The sequence below is a fragment of the Schistocerca nitens genome, chromosome 12, assembly GCF_023898315.1.
Source record: "Schistocerca nitens isolate TAMUIC-IGC-003100 chromosome 12, iqSchNite1.1, whole genome shotgun sequence".
Lineage (NCBI taxonomy): Eukaryota > Metazoa > Arthropoda > Insecta > Orthoptera > Acrididae > Schistocerca > Schistocerca nitens.
Genome location: NC_064625.1, coordinates 112,242,071 through 112,263,861, shown reverse-complemented (window position 1 = coordinate 112,263,861; position 21,791 = coordinate 112,242,071). Strand labels below are relative to the sequence as shown.

Sequence of the window (21,791 nt, the reverse complement as noted above, 5' to 3'; positions counted from 1 at the left end):
GAGAGGCATCATATCGAAGATTTGTACCACATACAAGTAAAGGGGGAGAAACATCATCCGCTAAGTCATGACGCGGACAAAGGTGTGTGTTGAATGATCGTCTCGGAAGATCAATGAAGGGGATTGTGAGGAAAAATAAGAGGACGACAGCTGCAAAAGTCACTGCAGAACTGAATGTCGCACTCGCGAACTCTATCAGCTCCGAGACAACACGAAGGGAGATCATACAACGTAAGCTTTCACGGCCGGTGTTCACTTAAAACTTCCAGGCTGATAGGTCGTGGTCGAAGTATAAAACTCTCCCCTGACGTTTCGTCTCTGACTGCGGGAGACATCCTCGGAGGTACAGTGGCGAACTGCGGCGGTCGCGATGGGCCACTTGTGGCCTGAAGACGGTGCTATGTAACATATAACACAGAAACTAATTACCGTACGAGTACCAAACTTGGTAGCACTAATGTCAAGGACATGAGGAAGAGAAATAATGTAGATCAATTCGTGCACTTGTAATGTGCTGCTACAGTACGTCACTTCGCTACCATTACTACACTCCTGGAAATTGAAATAAGAACACCGTGAATTCATTGTCCCAGGAAGGGGAAACTGTATTGACACATTCCTGGGGTCAGATACATCACATGATCACACTGACAGAACCACAGGCACATAGACACAGACAACAGAGCATGCACAATGTCGGCACTAGTACAGTGTATATCCACCTTTCGCAGCAATGCAGGCTGCTATTCTCCCATGGAGACGATCGTAGAGATGCTGGATGTAGTCCTGTGGAACGGCTTGCCATGCCATTTCCACCTGGCGCCTCAGTTGGACCAGCGTTCGTGCTGGACGTGCAGACCGCGTGAGACGACGCTTCATCCAGTCCCAAACATGCTCAATGGGGGACAGATCAGGAGATCTTGCTGGCCAGGGTAGTTGACTTACACCTTCTAGAGCACGTTGGGTGGCACGGGATACATGCGGACGTGCATTGCCCTGTTGGAACAGCAAGTTCCCTTGCCGGTCTAGGAATGGTAGAACGATGGGTTCGATGACGGTTTGGATGTACCGTGCACTATTCAGTGTCCCCTCGACGATCACCAGTGGTGTACGGCCAGTGTAGGAGATCGCTCCCCACACCATGATGCCGGGTGTTGGCCCTGTGTGCCTCGGTCGTATGCAGTCCTGATTGTGGCGCTCACCTGCACGGCGCCAAACACGCATACGACCATCATTGGCACCAAGGCAGAAGCGACTCTCATCGCTGAAGACGACACGTCTCCATTCGTCCCTCCATTCACGCCTGTCGCGACACCACTGGAGGCGGGCTGCACGATGTTGGGGCGTGAGCGGAAGACGGCCTAACGGTGTGCGGGACCGTAGCCCAGCTTCATGGAGACGGTTGCGAATGGTCCTCGCCGATACCCCAGGAGCAACGGTGTCCCTAATTTGCTGGGAAGTGGCGGTGCGGTCCCCTACGGCACTGCGTAGGATCCTACGGTCTTGGCGTGCATCCGTGCGTCGCTGCGGTCCGGTCCCAGGTCGACGGGCACGTGCACCTTCCGCCGACCACTGGCGACAACATCGATGTACTGTGGAGACCTCACGCCCCACGTGTTGAGCAATTCGGCGGTACGTCCACCCGGCCTCCCGCATGCCCACTATACGCCCTCGCTCAAAGTCCGTCAACTGCACATACGGTTCACGTCCACGCTGTCGCGGCATGCTACCAGTGTTAAAGACTGCGATGGAGCTCCGTATGCCACGGCAAACTGGCTCATACTGACGGCCGCGGTGCACAAATGCTGCGCAGCTAGCGCCATTCGACGGCCAACACCGCGGTTCCTGGTGTGTCCGCTGTGCCGTGCGTGTGATCATTGCTTGTACAGCCCTCTCGCAGTGTCCGGAGCAAGTATGGTGGGTCTGACACACCGGTGTCAATGTGTTCTTTTTTCCATTTCCAGGAGTGTATTACAAAAGGGGCGCTCGATTGCATTCTGCACAGCTGGACGAAGAATGTGCGTAGGTATGCTGGCTACCTCTCTTAGATATATGCTGTGCTTCGGATCAGCACATGTGTAAATGTGCAGTTCGCCGCTGCACCTCCGAGGATGTTTCCCGCAGTCGGAGACGAAACGTCAAGGGAGAGTTTTATACTTCGACCACGGCCTATCAGCCCGGAAGTTTTAAGCGAAATCACGAAGGGGGCTCCAGAAGCTGGGAATCGCACGGCGAGCCTTAATTCCTAAACGAGTCACCGGTGAGGGAAATGGTCTACGGTAAAAAAAAAGAAAAAACGTGGTGTCGAAGCCATAAAACCTGGCCTATGGGGCAGTGTAAGAAAGTCGTTTATTCGCACTACTGTCGTTTGACACTGTTTCCAACTTCTGGCCGAGTTTATGTTCCAAGTGCGAAAGATGGCGGGAGGTTCGGTGGTGATTTGGGCAGCCATATCGTGGTATCCCACGGGCCCCACGGTTACTGTGTAAGGTCATGCATTACGTAACCATTTTGACTGATCGATCCCGTGGTACAGTGCTTGCTTTCCAGTGGTGATGCTGTGTTCCAAGAGGACAGGGCCCCACGAAGGACAACTGTCACAACTCCCCCGCCACCAGGATCACCAGGTCACAACATTACCGAGTCTTTGCGGTCTACTTTGGAGAGAAGTGTGCATGATCGCTACCCACTACCATCATCGCTGCCTGAATCTACCGCTGATTTGGAGGAAGAATGGTGTAAGATTCCATCCAAAAACGATATAGGGGCTGTATACAGGGAGGTCCATTGATAGTGACCGGGCCAAATATCTCACGAAATAAGTATCAAACAAAAAAACTACAAAGAACGAAACTCGTCTAGCTTGAAGGGGGAAACCAGATGGCGCTATGGTTGGCCCGCTAGATAGCGCTGCCATAGGTCAAACGAACCCCCGTTTTTATTACATATTCGTGTAGTACGTAAAGGAATATGAATGTTTTAGTTGGACCACTTGTTTCGCTTTGTGATAAATGGCGCTATAATAGTCACAAACATATGGCTCACAATTTTAGACGAACAGTTGGTGACAGGTAGGTTTTTTAAATTAAAATACAGAACGTAGGAACGTTTGAACATTTTATTACGGTTTTTCGAATGTGATACATGTACCTTTGTGAACTTATCATTTCTGAGAACGTTTGCTGTTACAGCGTGATTACCTGTAAATACCACAATAATGCAATATATGCTCAAAATGGTGTCCATCAATCTTAGTGCTTTTGGCAATACGTGTAACGACATTCCTCTCAACAGCGAGTACTTCGCCTTCCGTAATGTTCGCACATGCATTGACAACGCGCTGACGCGTGTTGTCAGGCGTTATCGGTGGTTCGCGATGGCAAATATCCTTCAACTTTCCCCACAGAAAGAAATCCGGGGACGTCAGATCCGGTGAACGTGCGGGCCACGGTATGGTGCTTCGACGACCAATCCACCTGTCATGAAATATGCTACTCAATACTGCTTCAATCGCACGCGAGCTATGTGCTGGACATCCATCATGTTGGGAGTACATCGCCCATCTGTCATGCAGTGAAACATCTTGTAGTAACATCGGTAGAACATGAAACGTCCCCTTAGAAATATTATACAAGACTGTGCTTAAACTGACACACAATAATTTTTAGCGCAACGCAATCTGACTTTCAATAATTCCTACAAAAGAATGGTCCTGACTAACATTAACCTATACCTTTCACAAATCACTTACCTCACAAAAATCTTCGTTACTCGAACTGCTGCAATACAGCGAGCGCCACTACTGACAGCTAAATAAAAGATTCGAACTACGGAAGGCACTAACTACTGATAGGCATAGTTAGCAAATGAAAGATTTTAATAGAGAACAAACAATGTATTTACCTTAATAGTCATCAAAAATCATAATATATATAGCAGTTCATGACATCCAGTCTTACAAATTTCAAAACTCCGCCATCTCTCTCCCCACATCCACCACTGCTGGCGGCTCACCTCCAACTGCGCAACGCCACGCGCTGTTCACATCTAGCTGTCCAACACTACAATGGCAGACAACAATGCAAACTAGCCACAGACTGCACACAGCACAGCCAGTGATTTTCATACAGAGCACTACGTAACGTTGCCAATAAGAAAACATAAACAGCCTACTTACATAGCCCCCATGGTCCCCACAAAAAATTTTACAAATTGTTTTGGGCAGTGGCCAATAATGATTTGATAAAATTTTTCATAATTACAATAACAAAGAATTCAAATGCACACCCTTATTGATACAACGTTGGTCAAAAGCTAAAATTTTCTCACACACCCATAAAGACAGTCCTGATCGTTCATCACAGTAAAATTGCACTGTTGTTCTCAAAGTCTGAGCAGTAAAATGCACACGGAAGTAGTGGATTTCCATGCAGTCTCGAAGAAGTAGTGTTGTCCTTCTAACGGAAAGACAGTGCTGACTTTTGACACGCAGACAGGTAATGGGCCACAACAGAGCAAACCCACAGCAGAGTCAGTCGAAGTTTTGAAGAATATTGGTAGGTAGGTCATCACAGAGCAGACCCACTGTAGTCCTGGTAGAGACTACGGTATTGGTGGGCCACCAGAGGTGCAGACCCACTGCGGTCCTTGTAGAAATAATGGTATTGGTGGGCCATCAAAGATGCAGACCCACTGTAGTCCTTGTAGAGACGGCCAGCAACCATCTGTTGCGACTGTGCAAGTGCACAGTCACCATCGAAGAGTCTTGCGGACAATATAGCAAGTTCATAAACCACCACTTGTGTACTCACAAAACTTTTTGGAATGTCCTTAGAACCAGCAATGCTGTTATCCAGTCCCTTGCTGAATTATCAACACACGTGAAAACACTAACAGTCCCTACTTCTCACATATTGTCCACATACTATGACCAACAGAAACGTGTGCAATGAAATGGAACTTACAAGTTAATAATATGATGAGCTGGTGTCAATTACAATGTTATAACATAAGAATACAATTACAAAGGTACAAAACACATCATTAAAGAACATAACAGTACAGATAATATTTGTAGTAACACAGGCGTTACAAAAGAATAGAAATAAACATATACGTCACTGTTACAAAAATTATGACATAAATACATAGATAAAGATCAGAATAACTTTTTAAACATCAACTTCACACATGAGCGTTAAAACAGAACAGAATAAATAATGTCTAAACATCTTTACAAAGAAAATAACATATTATCAGAAAAACTCTACAATGTAACTCTCATCAGATAACCACATAAAGACAAGAAGAACTCAAATACCCAAGCGTACACACATAGTGGGATAACACAAGGAAAGGACAGGGTTTGTTTTACTGCAGTATTTTGCGAACAAAACTTTCTTTACTTCTCGGAGATCTCCCTTCATTCTTCATTATTTCCAAAATGACCTATCTATACCTGCTCTCTGCACTCTTTTCGTATAACTTCTCAATGCATTTCTTCCAATTCATCGCAACTCATTCTCTTATATAGTCTACCCCTCTTAAGCTAACTTAAAGCTACTGAGCTCCGATGCTAAACTAAGGGACGAGGCAATGCAGCAGCACAAAACAATTAACGCAAACAGCAATAAAAAAATGCAGATTTGCGAAGCAAGCAGCATTATAGAAATTAGCAAAGCAATTGCAATATTACAACTAATATAAGGCAATGTGCAGCAAACAAGAAAAATAAATCAGTAGTAAACTGGCTTAGAAGAGTAACACAAATTAAAATTCTGTAGCACTATGCCTGGCAAACAGCAGCAGCAAATGCAATAACTTATATCTAAACATGACAAAGCTCAAGCAGAAAGAATATTACAGTACAAACGGCCATGTTTAATACCTATGTCACATCTTAATACTAGAGTGATGCATCACAATTTATTCTACAAAAGAAATTACCAAGTACTTGAAAAGAAAATTATATATGCAGTTACTGTTATTAGTCCCTTCTTATTGTTCTTTCCATTCCAAGAGCTCCTTTTTCGAAGAATGTGGATCATAAAATAATTATTTAATAGATCTGTTGACAGAAAGTGTTCACATTAGCAAATGCATTTTATTTTATTTTATGAAACCAATGCTGCAAGACAGCTGGAAACCAGATATCAAATGAAATAAGCAACTATGTACAAAGTAAAGCATAAAATAATCATTCAGTAGTCATGAGGCATTTCATAAGTTAGTAGAAATTCTCTCAATTCTCGTAGATAGACACTTGTCCTACTCAGGTGTGCAGATGTAAGAATGTTTCCAAGTTATGAGCGTGTCGTATTAGCGGTGATTTCTACAAAGGAATGTCAATAGCGAGGTTAATGGCCTCCTTTTTTCTCCGCCTGTGCCTCTGAAAGGCACACGCTAATGGCTTTTTTCCAGGCAACTGTCGCGCGGCTGGGTGCTTACAGTGACCTACCTTCCTTACCGAAATATTTACGACATCAGTTTCCGCTACAGTGACAGTTTGATAGAAATAAGATATCACAGGTCGAAATATTTGCGTTCCAAATCTGTAGAAACAAAATCCTATAAATATAACAGTGTCAAAAAAATTGTCGCCAGCATTGTCATACATTCACGCATTTACACACATTTCATAACTCTTAAAGTACGATTCTTGGTTTCCAACATCCTTCTTCACAAGTCAGAGTCCCTAACCACTACTCATTATTCCTTACCTTATTACACATATACATATTCGTCGATACTTCTTCAATATTTCATCATAATAAATATGTAGCATAATCAAATTTCTCATATAGCATCAGCTTATTGTTCATAAACATACCTCAACAGCATAATACACATAGTCATCGTAATAATAACATCATAGCACCTCAATCAAATCTCAAAAACTTCGTAGCTTTCGGCAATAATTTCAAAACCTAAAAAAAAAATTCTCTGCTTATTTCAAAAGTGTCATCTACCTCAAACGTACTTTAAAAATCATGATCCCATACCAAATACATCATTCAAAGCTCACATAATATCACAATGGTTCCGAAGAAAAAAATGAACATTTCACAAAGTACAGACAAAATACAGTTTCATAAGTGTGAAGTTATCCATCTGTGTAATTGCGTAAACATGTGTCACTGATGTAGTAAAAAAAATGTTTGTTTCTCTGTTAAATAATCCGATAGCTGTGTAATTTATGTGTTAGAGAAATATGGTACCGATGTGTAAAGTTGTATAAGCAAATACCATATTAGCTAGGGCTCCTTGTGCTTGCCAAACACATGGTACACAAAGTAGGCGTGTACCCCCTGAGGATTAATGTAATTATACCCTCAGGTGTTACAGATTACAGCAATGGAATGAAATGTATCATGGAAAACCTTTGTATCTTGTACTTCAAATATCTTTAAAAATAAATGTTTTAAGTACAAAATTAATCACTCAAATACTGTGCGTCTTGTTGTAAGATAATCTCTGTGGAAGTGTCGTAGGTATCGTCCTCTGAAAGCTAAGTTTTGCAGAAGTCAATGTACTTACCTCATGATACACAAAAGTGAAATGCTTTGCGTATAGATATCGTAGTTATTACGCTTATTGCCGTGATGAGGAAAGTACTGTGCTGTAACATATTGTTGTCCTACGGAAAAGGCTGTCTCCTTGTAGCTATAGCACAAAAGTTACTAATAAAACATGTTTTACTTTACAGAAGAATTCAGAAAAACTGTGCAGATATAAAACAGATACACCGCAAAAGCAACATTGTAAATTGTCACTCATTAGTAGCGTCGAGATAAAATCGTGTAGCTGTCACATAAACTAACCACTGTGTCATCTGGTATCTCACTGAAAGTACTTTAAATCCAGAATGTATTTTCATGTATTTTCAAATAAACCAAAATGTTGCATTAAAATCTCATTAGCAGTACTGGTAAATGTTCTAAGTATGCGAGCCTTATAGTCGTTACGTAATCGTGCAACTAACAAGCAAGAATGTACAAATAACAACATTGTGTCGTCTGTTCACTATAACACTTCTGTTTAAAAATGTTCCCTAGGTTCTAGGCTGGATAGTTAACTTCAAACATTGTTGCATGTTAACAGTTTCTTAAGTCTGACAAAGCATACTAGAAATGTGAAGCGAAAGGTTTTATGGCCAAGACAAAGTTAAAAGCAGATTATCTTTCAATAAACGGTTTTACATGTGAAATGTGGTGTAAACCTTTACTCTTCCTAGTACACAGAGTTTCAACTTGAATGGAATTATCATGCGGTATACGTTGGTGAAGAATGCTAAAATTTTTCTCAAAGTTAGCGTCAATGTTATTTTTCTCTGAGCCAGCCGGCGCACGCGGCTGCCTGCGGAGCGAGTCATTGTCTGTTCCTTTGTTGGCGCGCGTCGTTATTGGGATTAGGAGATCTAACTTCTACAAATTCACCTTGACGAGAAGGCCCTGCCCTGTTTGAAGCTCGCCAGTTCTGATGGAATTCAGGTCTGTCGTTTTGTCGGTAGTTTACATAGTTTCTTGTTTGTCAGTCATGTGGTGGAGAATTTCTCCCGGAATCGTAGCTGCGTGGTGGACCGTTGCGTCTTAAATTATTCTGTCTCCCTTGATAATAATTGTTTTTGTTCCCATATTGTCTGTTTCTATGGTTGTCTCTGTAACATTCATTACTACGGAAAAGCAATCTTTCTCTGTAGCTATTATTACTCTGCCAGTGGTTGTCATATGGGTGGTGTCTGTTTTGGTCACGATTTGCGTTGTAAGAATAGACTTGTTGTGGCCAGTTGTTGTTTCTGTCGTCACGGAATTGTGACGGATGTGACCTGTAGTGATTGTTTTCCCGTTTTCGCATCCCGCGACTGTCTGTGTCAATTTCTAATTCTTGTAAGAGTCCCTGAAAAGCTTCAATGTCGTCTTTGCAACGTCCTGCCAAAATAATATGTCGTAAATGTTCAGGTGATTTGATTAAGCAAATGCGGATGAGTTCTGAGGGGCTGTATGGGTTTGACAGGTACTGATTCTTGTGCAACATGTCTTCAAAATATTTCACAAGACTGGAAAATTCAGATTGTTCGAAATGTTTCATCATTCTGGTGCTGTGTTTTACTTGGTCTTGTGTAGCTTGAGACCAATACGCTGAGAGGAAGCCATGATAAACATCTCCTTCACTGTGACAATCGTGAATGACCGATCACATTCTTACAGCTGGTTCATTCTCTAAGTAGCCACACATAAATTCTAACCTGTGCTCCAATGACCAGTTGGGAGGGAAACAATGAGAGAATTGATGGAGCCACGCTTGTGGATGAATGTCGTTGGCAGAATTCTTAAACGTTTTGAATTTACGTGTAGTAATGAACAGCTTATAGTCAAAATCATCGTGTCGGCGAGTAGCATATCGGTCATTGTTACGTCGTATCGGCGGTTCCATCTCAAAATTCGGTGCACCTTGCCAATTTCTTTCATAATTTCAGAAATGCCCTGTGTTATTATTTTGTGCCTTTTCCGTATTTCTGAGTTCCTCTTCCCGTGTTGGAGCGCGAGTGTCCTCTGAAATATGTAATTTTTGTATTACTTGTGCCAACTGATCTTGTACTTCCCGGATTTCTCTTTTGTATTGCGTATTAATTTGATTCTGATTTTCTTTGAATTTCTTAATTTGTTCATACTCTTCTGTGTCAGTGATGGCTACAGGTCTTGTGTCATTCAGATCATCATCTACCTTTGCAGATAACTGATCCGAAAGTTCGGCTACTTTCTCCGATAGTGTACTTATTTCCTCAGTGTGTTTTTCTGAACCAAGTTTCAGAGTGTCCATTTGTGTTGAAATCGTATCTACTGTGTCCTTTAAGTTTTCTTGAGTTCTTGCAAGTTGCGTAACCGAATTGGTAGATGCAACTGAGTCAATTTTAGCTTGCAAGATGTCGTGATTTTCATGAACAATAGTTTGCAGTTCTTTTATGGCTGCTTCGTGATTCTGTAATGCATTTTCATGACGCGAAAAAATAGGTTGGAAATGCTCACAAATTTGTGTTTTTAAGTCATTACAGACTTTTTGACATTTCGATTCGATGTTATGTAACTCAGTAGTTAAATCTTCACGTGTTTGTTCAAGCGTGGTGTCTAACTTTTGAAGATTTTGTTCCATTGTGTCTAACTTTTGAAGATTTTGTTCCATTGTGTCTAACTGTTGCTGTGTTTGTTTCTGGTGTTGTTCCATTGTGTCTAACTTTTGAAGCCTTTGTCCCATTTGTTGCATTAACTGTAACAACAGTGCACTGGTGTCTGAAACATGTTCCTCAGTGCTTTTCGGCAGTGAATTTGCACCGGCAACATTCACATTTTGACAAGCAGAAAATGTGTCTTGACTTATTTGAGAAAACGGTGAGGACCCAAAACCTGAATCTACAGTATTTGCGAAATTGTGTCCTGTCATTTCGGATTCCTCAGGCGAGCTGTTGCTGACCGATCGATCGATAATGCTTCCCTGTTCACTACCTCTTTCACTGTCTACACCATTATTTGCCGCCCGCTCCATTTCCCTATGCACAATTACCAAATTACTACTTCGAATGTCTGTTAATTCATTACACAGTGGTGCTGATGAGCTACGCTCGTCGTCACTGTCATTTCTCAGTTTACTTTGGAGCCTAGTGTTACGTTTTTCACACGCCATTATTGTCACAATATTTCACACGATAACACAGAAAAGCACAATTTGAAGAGCAAAAATAAGAGAACACATTAACATAGCACTGAAAATAATATGTAGTTATTTGCAAGCGCAGCTGCAAAATACTTGGTGAAAATCTACATGCATGCCACAACTGTTTTACTGTACAACAATGAAAGACTGCAACTACAAAGGAGATTCTCTCTACAATTACGCACTAGCAATAAACAATAGCTACACTAATTACACAAACTACAAGAAAAAAATCAGAAGATTCCAGTGAGGTGTCCTGGCAGGGTCGCCATATGAAATGGCCCCTTAGAAATATTATACAAGACTGTGCTTAAACTGACACACAATAATTTTTAGCGCAACACAATCTGACTTTCAATAATTCCTACAAAAGAATGGTCCTGACTAACATTAACCTATACTTTTCACAAATCACTTACCTCACAAAAATCTTTGTTACTCGAACAACTGCAATACAGCGAGCGCCACTACTGCCAGCTAAATAAAATATTCGAACTACGGAAGGCACTAACTACTGATAGGCATAGTTAGCAAATGAAAGATTTTAATAGAGAACAAACAATGTATTTACCTTAATAGTCATAATATATATAGCAGTTCATGACATCCAGTCTTACAAATTTCAAAACTCCGCCATCTCTCTCCCCAAATCCACCACTGCTGGCGGCTCACCTCCAACTGCGCAACGCTACGCGCTGTTCACATCCAGCTGCCCAACACTACAATGGCAGACAACAATGCAAACTAGCGACAGACTGCACACAGCACAGCCAGTGATTTTCATACAGAGCGCTACGTAACGTTGCCAATAAGAAAACGTAAACAGCCTACTTACAAACATTACGTAGGAAATCAGCATACGTTGCACCATTTAGATTGCCATCGATAAAATGGGGGCCAATTATCCTTCCTCCCATAATGCCGCACCATACATTAACCCACCAAGGTCGCTGATGTTCCACTTGTCGCAGCGATCGTGGATTTTCCGTTGCCCAATAGTGCATATTAAGACGGTTTACGTTACCGCTGTTGGTGAATGACGATTCGTCGCTAAATAGAACGCGTGCAAAAAATCTGTCATCATCCCGTAATTTCTCTCGTGCCCAGAGGCAGAATTGTACACGACGTTCAATGTCGTCGCCATGCAATTCCTGGTGCATAGAAATATGGTACGGGTGCAATCGATGTTGATGCAGCACATTCTCAACACCGACGTTTGAGATTCCCGATTCTCGCGCAATTTGTCTGCTACTGATGTGCGGATTAGTCGCCACAGAGGCGAAAACACCTACCTGGGCATCAGCATTTGTTGCAGGTCGCGGTTGACGTTTCACATGTGGCTGAACACTTCCTGTTTCGTTAAATAACCTAACTACCCGGCGAACGGTCCGGCACTTGGACAATGTCGTCCAGGATACCGAGCAACATACATAGCACTCGCCCGTTGGGCATTTTGATCACAATAGCCATACATCAACACGATATCGACCTTTTCTGCAGTTGGTAAACGGTCCATTTTAACACGGGTAATGTATCACGAAGCAAATACCGTCCGCACTGGCGGAATGTTACGTGATACCACGTACTTATACGTTTGTGACTATTACAGCGCCATCTATCACATAGCGAAAAAAGTGGTCCAACTCAAACATTCATGTTTATTTTCGTACTACACGAATATGTAATAAAAATGGGGATTCCTATTTGAAAAACGCAGTTGATATCCGTTTGACCTATGGCAGCGCCATCTAGCGGGCCGACCATAGCGCCATCTGGTTTCCCTCTTCAATGCTATTTTGTCTAAAACTGACATGGTGAGATCGTGGCTGTGTGCAGTTAATGTAGGTTAATTCTTACAAAGAAGAAAACAGCAACCAGCCACTATTAATAATGCTATTTATTTAGGTAAATAGCGCCGTTACCGGTTTCGGACTGGCAAGTTCATCATCAGACGGCTGTTCGCATTATTTTCAAAATACACATTAGATTATCGTCCGATTTCAAATTTTTATTATTCCACTGTAGCGAAGTATTTTTGGTGTGTTGTTGCCGTCGAAAATTCCGCGCGATTTTGTTGGGAAGTTGCAGGATTGTATTTTTCCCATATTTTGTAAATCTGCAATCTGTCATAACTTCACATGTGGCAAATTCTTTTTGGTGTGTATGTGTGTGTGTGTGTGGTGCTTTGCAGAATATGGTGATATTCAAGTTACGTAAGTGTTGGATATATTTAGGAATATGCGAGAAATACAATCCTGCACTTCCCCCATGAACCATGGACCTTGCCGTTGGTGGGGAGGCTTGCGTGCCTCAGCAATACAGATGGCTGTACCGTAGGTGCAACCACAACGGAGGGGTATCTGTTGAGAGGCCAGACAAACATGTGGTTCCTGAAGAGGGGCAGCAGCCTTTTCAGTAGTTGCAGGGGCAACAGTCTGGATGATTGACTGATCTGGCCTTGTAACATTAACCAAAACGGCCTTGCTGTGCTGGTACTGCGAACGGCTGAAAGCAAGGGGAAACTACAGCCATAATTTTTCCCGAGGACATGCAGCTTTACTGTATGATTAAATGATGATGGCGTCCTCTTGGGTAAAATATTCCGGAGGTAAAATAGTCCCCCATTCGGATCTCCGGGCGGGGACTACTCAAGAGGACGTCGTTATCAGGAGAAAGAAAACTGGCATTCTACGGATCGGAGCGTGGAATGTCAGATCCCTTAATCGGGCAGGTAGGTTAGAAAATTTAAAAAGGGAAATGGATAGGTTAAAGTTAGATATAGTGGGAATTAGTGAAGTTCGGTGGCAGGAGGAACAAGACTTATGATCAGGTGATTACAGGGTTATAAATACAAAATCAAATAGGGGTAATGCAGGAGTAGGTTTAATAATGAATAAAAAATAGGAGTGCGGGTTAGCTACTACAAACAGCATAGTGAACGCATTATTGTGGCCAAGATAGACACAAAGCCCATGCCTACTACAGTAGTACAAGTTTATATGCCAACTAGCTCTGCAGATGATGAAGAAATTGATGAAATGTATGACGAGATAAAAGAAATTATTCAGATAGTAAAGGGAGACGAAAATTTAATAGTCATGGGTGACTGGAATTCGTCAGTAGGAAAAGGGAGAGAAGGAAACATAGTAGGTGAATATGGATTGGGGGGAAGAAATGAAAGAGGAAGCCACCTTGTAGAATTTTGCACAGAGCATAATTTAATCATAGCTAACACTTGGTTCAAGAATCATAAAAGAAGGTTGTATACCTGGAAGAATCCTGGATATACTAATAGGTATCAGATAGATTATATAATGGTAAGACAGAGATTTAGGAACCAGGTTTTAAATTGTAAGACATTTCCAGGGGCAGATGTGGATTCTGACCACAATCTATTGGTTATGAACTGCAGATTGAAACTGAAGAAACTGCAAAAAGGTGGGAATTTAAGGGGATGGGACCTGGACAAACTGACTAAATCAGAGGTTGTACAGAGTTTCAGGGAGAGCATAAGGGAACAATTGACAGGAATGGGGGAAAAAATACAGTAGAAGAAGAATGGGTAGCTCTGAGGGATGAAGTAGTGAAGGCAGCAGAGGATCAAGTAGGTAAAAAGACGAGGGCTAATAGAAATCCTTGGGTAACAGAAGAAATATTGAATTTAATTGATGAAAGGAGAAAATATAAAAATGCAGTAAATGAAGCAGGCAAAAGGGAATACAAACGTCTCAAAAATGAGATTGACAGGAAGTGCAAAATGGCTAAGCAGGGATGGCTAGAGGACAAATGTAAGGATGTAGAGGCTTGTCTCACTAGGGGTAAGATAGATACTGCCTACAGGAAAATTAAAGAGACCTTTGGAGAGAAGAGAACCAATTGTATGAATATCAAGAGCTCAGATGGCAACCCAGTTCTAAGCAAAGAAGGGAAGGCGGAAAGGTGGAAGGAGTATATAGAGGGTTTATACAAGGGCGATGTACTTGAGGACAATATTATGGAAATGCAAGAGGATGTAGATGAAGATGAAATGGGAGATAAGATACTGCGTGAAGAGTTTGACAGAGCACAGAAAGACCTGAGTCGAAACAAGGCCCCGGGAGTAGACGGCATTCCATTAGAACTACTGATGGCCTTGGGAGAGCCAGTCATGACAAAACTCTACCATCTGGTGAGCAAGATGTATGAGACAGGCGAAATACCCACAGACTTCAAGAAGAATATAATAATTCCAATACCAAAGAAAGCAGGTGTTGACAGATGTGAAAATTACCGAACTATCAGTTTAATAAGTCACAGCTGCAAAATACTAACGCGAATTCTTTACAGACGAATGGAAAAACTGTTAGAAGCGGACCTCGGGGAAGATCAGTTTGGATTCCGCAGAAATGTTGAAACACGTGAGGCAATACTAACCTTACGACTTATCTTAGAAGAAAGATTAAGAAAAGGCAAACCTACGTTTCTAGCATTTGTAGACTTAGAGAAAGCTTTTGACAACGTTAACTGGAAGACCCTCTTTCAAATTCTGAAGGTGGCAGGGGTAAAATACAGGGAGCGAAAGGCTATTTACAATTTGTACAGAAGCCAGATGGCAGTTATAAGAGTCGAGGGGCATGAAAGGGAAGCAGTGGTTGGGAAAGGAGTGAGACAGGGTTGTAGCCTCTCCCCGATGTTATTCAATCTGTATATTGAGCAAGCAGTAAAGGAAACAAAAGAAAAGTTCGGAGTAGGTATTAAAATTCATGGAGAAGAAGTAAAAACTTTGAGGTTCGCCGATGACATTGTAATTCTGTCAGAGACAGCAAAGGACTTGGAAGAGCAGTTGAACGGAATGGACAGTGTCTTGAAAGGAGGATATAAGATGAACATCAACAAAAGCAAAACGAGGATAATGGAATGTAGTCAAATTAAATCGGGTGATGCTGAGGGAATTAGATTACGAAATGAGACACTTAAAGTAGTAAAGGAGTTTTGCTATTTGGGGAGCAAAATAACTGATGATGGTCGAAGTAGAGAGGATATAAAATGTAGAATGGCAATGGCAAGGAAATCGTTTCTGAAGAAGAGAAATTTGTTAACATCGAGTTTAGATTTAAGTGTCAGGAATTCGTTTCTGAAAGTATTTGTATGGAGTGTAGCCATGTATGGAAGTGAAACATGGACGATAACCAGTTTGGACAAGAAGAGAATAGAAGCTTTCGAAATGTGGTGCTACAGAAGAATGCTGAAGATAAGGTGGGTAGATCACATAACTAATGAGGAGGTATTGAATAGGACTGGGGACAAGAGAAGTTTGTGGCACAACTTGACTAGAAGAAGGAATCGGTTGGTAGGACATGTTTTGAGGCATCAAGGGATCACAAATTTAGCATTGGAGGGCAGCGTGGAAGGTAAAAATCGTAGAGGTAGACCAAGAGATCAATACACTAAGCAGATTCAGAAGGATGTAGGTTGCAGTAGGTACTGGGAGATGAAGAAGCTTGCACAGGATAGAGTAGCATGGAGAGCTGCATCAAACCAGTCTCAGGACTGAAGACCACAACAACAACAACAACAATCCTGCAACTTCGCAACAAAATCGCGCGGCATTTTCGACGGCAACAACACACCAAAAGTACTTCGCCACAGTGGAATAACAAAAATCGGAAACGGACAATAATGTAAAGTGTATTTTGAAAATAATGCGAACAGCCGTCTGATGATGAACTTGCCAGTCCGAAACCGGTAACGGCGCTATTTACCTAAATAAATAGCAGTGTTAATAGTGGCTAGTTGCTGTTTTCTTCTTTGTAAGAATTAACCTACATTAATTTCCCCTTCAAGCTAGACGAGTTTCATTCTTTGTAGTCTTTTCGTTTGACTCTTATTTCGTGAGATATTTGGCCCGGTCACTATCAATGGACCAGCCTGCATATCCATTCCGAGAGGACTGGAAGTTGTTTTGAATGCCAGAGGGTTTCCTACACGTATTAGGCGTGTTAACATGTCTTACCCACTGCCTGTATTTTACGTAGCGCTTTCCTCGCTTCTGGGGCCTCGAGGTAAAGCTGTGACGGCGCCCGCCTGCCCTGTCCCCAGGGCCTTGCCGGCTGCCGGTGTGGGGCAGCTACTGGTGGCTGGTGCAGAGGGACCGCCGCCGCATCCCCCAGGCGCTGCGCCGGCTGAGCGCCGACTACCGCACCTCCACGCTGGGCCTCTTCCTGGGGCCGCTCCCGGCCGTCTGCGTCACAGACGAGGCCTCCATTCGGCAGCTGCTCTCCAGGCCTGAGTTCCAGGGCCGCCAGACCACCGTACTCTCCGAGACGCGCACCTTCAGCAGGAACCTCGGTCAGCACCGCTCATTACATGCCACACATGTTTACACGGCTGGAGAGCACCGATTCCTTCAGCCTCTCCTTCAGTCGACATTCGACATGTCTGCCTCTACATGCATACTCGGTAACCCACCGTACGGTGCGAGGCGCATTGTACCCTGTACCGCTACTATCCTTTCGTGTTCGACTCGGAAAAAGAGGCAAAACCGACTGTCTACGGGGTGGTTATAATTAAACTTTCCCTATTTAACACATAAGCTGTGCAGCGGCCTTACCGCAGTGGATACACTGGTTCCCGTCAGATCGCCGAAGCGCTGTCGGGCGTGGCCGGCACTTGGATGGGTCACCATCCAGCCGCCATGCGCTGTTGCCATTTTTCGGGGTGCACTCAGCCTCGTGATGCCAATTGAGGAGCTACTCGACCGAATAGTAGCGGCTCCGGTCACAGAAAACCATCATAACGACCGGGAGAGCAGTGTGCTGACCACACGCCTCTCCTATCTGCATCCTGATCTGAGGATGACACGGCGGTCGGATGGTCCCGACAGGCCACGTGGCCTGAAGACGGAGTGCTATTTAACACATAACACGGACACTACACTACTGACCATTAAAATTGCTGCACCACGAAGATGACGTGCTACAGACGCGAAGATGCTGTGATATTCAAATGATTAGCTTTTCAGAGCATTCACACAACGTTAGCGCCGGTGGCGACACCTACAACGTGCTGACATGAGGAAATTTTCCAACCGATTTCTCACACACAATCAGCAGTTGACCGGTGTTGCCTGATGAAACGTTGTTGTGATGCCTCGTGTAAGGAGGAGAAATGCGTACAATCACGTTTCCGACTTTGATAAAGGTCGGATTGTAGCCTATCGCGATTGCGGTTTATCGTATCGCGAAATTGATGCTCGCGTTGGTCGAGATCCAATGACTATTAGCAGAATATGGAATCGGTGGGTTCAGGAGGGTAATACGCAACGCCGTGATGGATCCCGACGGCCTCGTATTACTAGCAGTCGAGATGACAGGCATCTTATCCGCATGGCTGTAACAGATCGTGCAGCCACGTCTCGATCCCTGAGTCAACAGATGGGGACGTTCGCAATACAACAACCATTTGCTCGAACAGTTCGATGACGTTTGCAGCAGCACGGACTATGATCTCGGAGACCGTGGCTGCGGTTACCCTTGACGCTGCATCACAGACAGGAGCGCCTGCGATGGTGTACTCAACGACGAACCTGGGTGCAAACGTCATTTTTTCGGATGAATCCAGGTTCTGTTTACAGCATCATGATGGTCGCATCCATGTTTGGCGACATCGCAGTGAACGCACAATGGAAGCGTGTATTCGTCATCGCCATACTGGCGTATCACCCGGCGTCATGGTATTGGGTGCCATTGGTTACACTTCTCGGTCACCTCTTGTTCGCACTGACGGCACTTTGAACAGTGGACGTTACATTTCAGATGTGTTACGACCTGTGGCGCTACCCTTCATTCTATCCCTGCGAAACCCTACATTTCAGCAGGATAATGCACGACCGTATGTTGCAGGTCCTGTACGGGCCTTTCTGGATACGGAATATGCTCGACTGCTGCCCTGGCCAGCACATTCTCCAGATCTCTCACCAATTGAAAACTTCTGATCAATGGTGGCCGAGCAACTGGCTCGTCACAATACGAAAGTTAGTACTCTTGATGAACTTGGTATCGTGTTGAAGCTGCATGGGCAGCTGTACCTGTACACGCCGTCCAAGCTCTGTTTGACTCAATGCCCAGGCGTATCAAGGCCGTTATTACGGCCAGAGGTGGTTGTTCTGGGTACTTATTTCTCAGGATCTATGCACCCAAATTGCGTGAAAATGTAATCACATGTCATTTCTAGTATATTTGTCCAATGAATACCCGTTTATCATCTCCATTTTTTCTTGGTGTAGCAATTTTAATGGCCAGTAGTGTAGTTACCCTACGAGTAGCAAACTTGGTAGCACTAATGTCAAGGACATGGGGAAGAGAAGTGATGTAGAATCAATTCAGTTGACACACTTTTAATGTGCTGCTACGGTACATCATACCACTACCATTACTACTACAACATGGGTGCACGATTTCATTCTGCACAGCAGGACGAAGCATGTGCGTAGGCGTGCTGGTTACCCCTCTTGATATGCTGCGCTTCAGATCAGCACATGTGTGAGTGTTCCCCTGGTAAACCCCGTCCTTCAGGTAGACCACAACCAGAAATCACAGGGAGTGAGATCAGGTGATCGTGCAGGCTAAGCATTTTGAAACGATCGGGTGATAATTCGATTGTTTTCAAATGTGTTTCCGAGAAGCAGGTGAACTTCATGAGCGATGTTCGGTGGGGCCCCATCTTGCATGGAAAAGTTGAGTTCAAAGCGCCTCTTTTTTGTAGGGCGGGTATGACATGCTGGCGAAGCATATCGGAGTAATGCTGGCCAGTCACACTACTGTAGCAGAATACTGTCAAATGGTTTTTCACAAAACCCTAAGAAATTCCGGTCGTACGTAAAGGATATTATTGGTACCAAATTGAGCGAATGAGACTGAGGGTAGCAAAGCAAAAGCTGACAAGCTTAACTCTGTTATCAAATGTTCCCAGGAGTGCTGCTGCAATTTAATCCTCGTACCGCTGGAAAGGTCAGTGAAGTCAGTATCAGTGTCAGCCGAAATCGTTAAAACTGAACAAAGCTCCAGGGCGCGATTTAACCCTTATCAGATTGTATACTTAATTTGCGGCTGAGTTTGCTCTCTTCTATCATCTACTACAGATCACTTGGACAAAAATCTGTGCCCAGTAGTAGGCAGAATGCACAGGTCACACTTGTTTGCAAGAATGGTAGTAGAAGTGATCCCCAAAACTATCGTCCAATGTCTTTGACATGGATTTGTTGTAGAATCTTAAAACGTATTCTGAGCTCAGACTTAATGAGGTATCCTGAACAGAATGACCTTCTTGCCAATCAGCAAGGATTCCGAAAACATTAATCATGTGAAACCCAACACACTTTCTCACATGACACACTGAATCAAGCCAGGCAGGTAGCAATATTTATTGATTTCCAAAAAGTATTTGACTCAGTACCACACCTATGTTTATTCTGAAAAGTATGGCCATATGGGGTATCGAGCGAAATTTGTCACTGGATTGAGGACTTTTTGGCGTGGATGGCACAGCATGTTTTCTTGAATGGAGAGTCATTGTCAGATGTAGAAGTAACTTCTGGTGTGCCCCAGAAAAGTGTGTTGGGATCCTTGCTGCTCGTATTTTATGTTTATGACGTTTCGGACAATATTAATAGCAACCTTAGGCTTTTTGCAGATGATGCATTATCCATGATGAAGTACAGTCTGAAAGAAACTGCATAAAAATTCAGTCAGATCTTGATAAGATTTCACAGTGGTACAGAGAGTAGCAACTTGCTTTAAATGTTCAGAAACGTTAAATTCTGCACTTCAAAAAAAAGTAGAAGTTGTACCCTATGACTATAACATCAATGAGTCACAGTTGGCATCGATCCACTCATATAAATACCTGAGCGTAGCACTTTGTCAGCATATGAAATGGAATGATCACATAGGCTCAGCTGTAGGTAAAGTAGGTAGTAGACTTGGATTTATTGACAGGATACTGGCAAGTGCAATCAGTAAACAAAGGAGACTGCTTACAAACCGTTCATGTGACCCACTCGAGAATGTTGCTCAAGTATGTGGCACGCGTACCAAGTAGGACTCAGAGAGGGTATTGAATGTATGCGGAAAAGGGCACAACAAATGGTTACAGGCTGTTTTGACACATGGGAGAGAGTTACAGTGACGCTGAAGACACTTAAGTGGAGACTCTTGAAGAGAAAGTATACTAATAAAGTTCCAATAACCGGCTTTAAATCATGACTCTAGGAATATACTGCAACCCCCTACGTATCGCTGACACAGGGATCATGAGGATGAGGTTAGAATAATTACTGCACGTGCAGACGCATTCAAACATTCTTCCCGCGTTCCATACGTGTTTGGAACTGGAAGAAACCCTAACAAATGGTACAATGGGGGTACCCTCTGGCATGCACTTCGCAGTGGTTTGCAGAGTATGGATGTACAGGGTGTTTCAAAAATGACCGGTACATTTGAAACGGCAATAAAAACTAAACGAGCAGCGATAGAAATACACCGTTTGTTGCAATATGCTTGGGACAACAGTACATTTTCAGGCAGACAAACTTTCGAAATTACAGTAGTTACAATTTTCAACAACGGATGGCGCTGCGGTCTGGGAAACTCTATAGTACGATATTTTCCACATATCCACCATGCGTAGCAATAATATGGCGTAGTCTCTGAATGAAATTACCCGAAACCTTTGACAACGTGTCTGGCGGAATGGCTTCACATGCAGATGAGATGTACTGCTTCAGCTGTTCAATTGTTTCTGGATTCTGGCGGTACACCTGGTCTTTCAAGTGTCCCCACAGAAAGAAGTCACAGGGGTTCATGTCTGGCGAATAGGGAGGCCAATCCACGCCGCCTCCTGTATGTTTCGGATAGCCCAAAGCAATCACACGATCATCGAAATATTCATTCAGGAAATTAAAGACGTCGGCCATGCGATGTGGCCGGGCACCATCTTGCATAAACCACGAGGTGTTCGCAGTGTCGTCTAAGGCAGTTTGTACCGCCACAAATTCACGAAGAATGTCCAGATAGCGTGATGCAGTAATCGTTTCGGATCTGAAAAAT

At 43.3% G+C, this 21,791-nt stretch overlaps 1 protein-coding gene across 1 annotated transcript in view; it reads left to right on the top strand.

Annotated features, from left to right (window-relative positions):
* The window catches only part of LOC126214940 (probable cytochrome P450 304a1), a 122,625-nt gene that overhangs the window by 6,878 nt on the left and 93,956 nt on the right, over positions 1 to 21,791 (top strand). Inside the window, exon 2 of the mRNA XM_049941578.1 lies at positions 16,786 to 17,034. Within this exon, the coding sequence (XP_049797535.1) occupies positions 16,786 to 17,034 (249 nt within the window). The remainder of the gene's footprint in view (positions 1 to 16,785; positions 17,035 to 21,791) is intronic.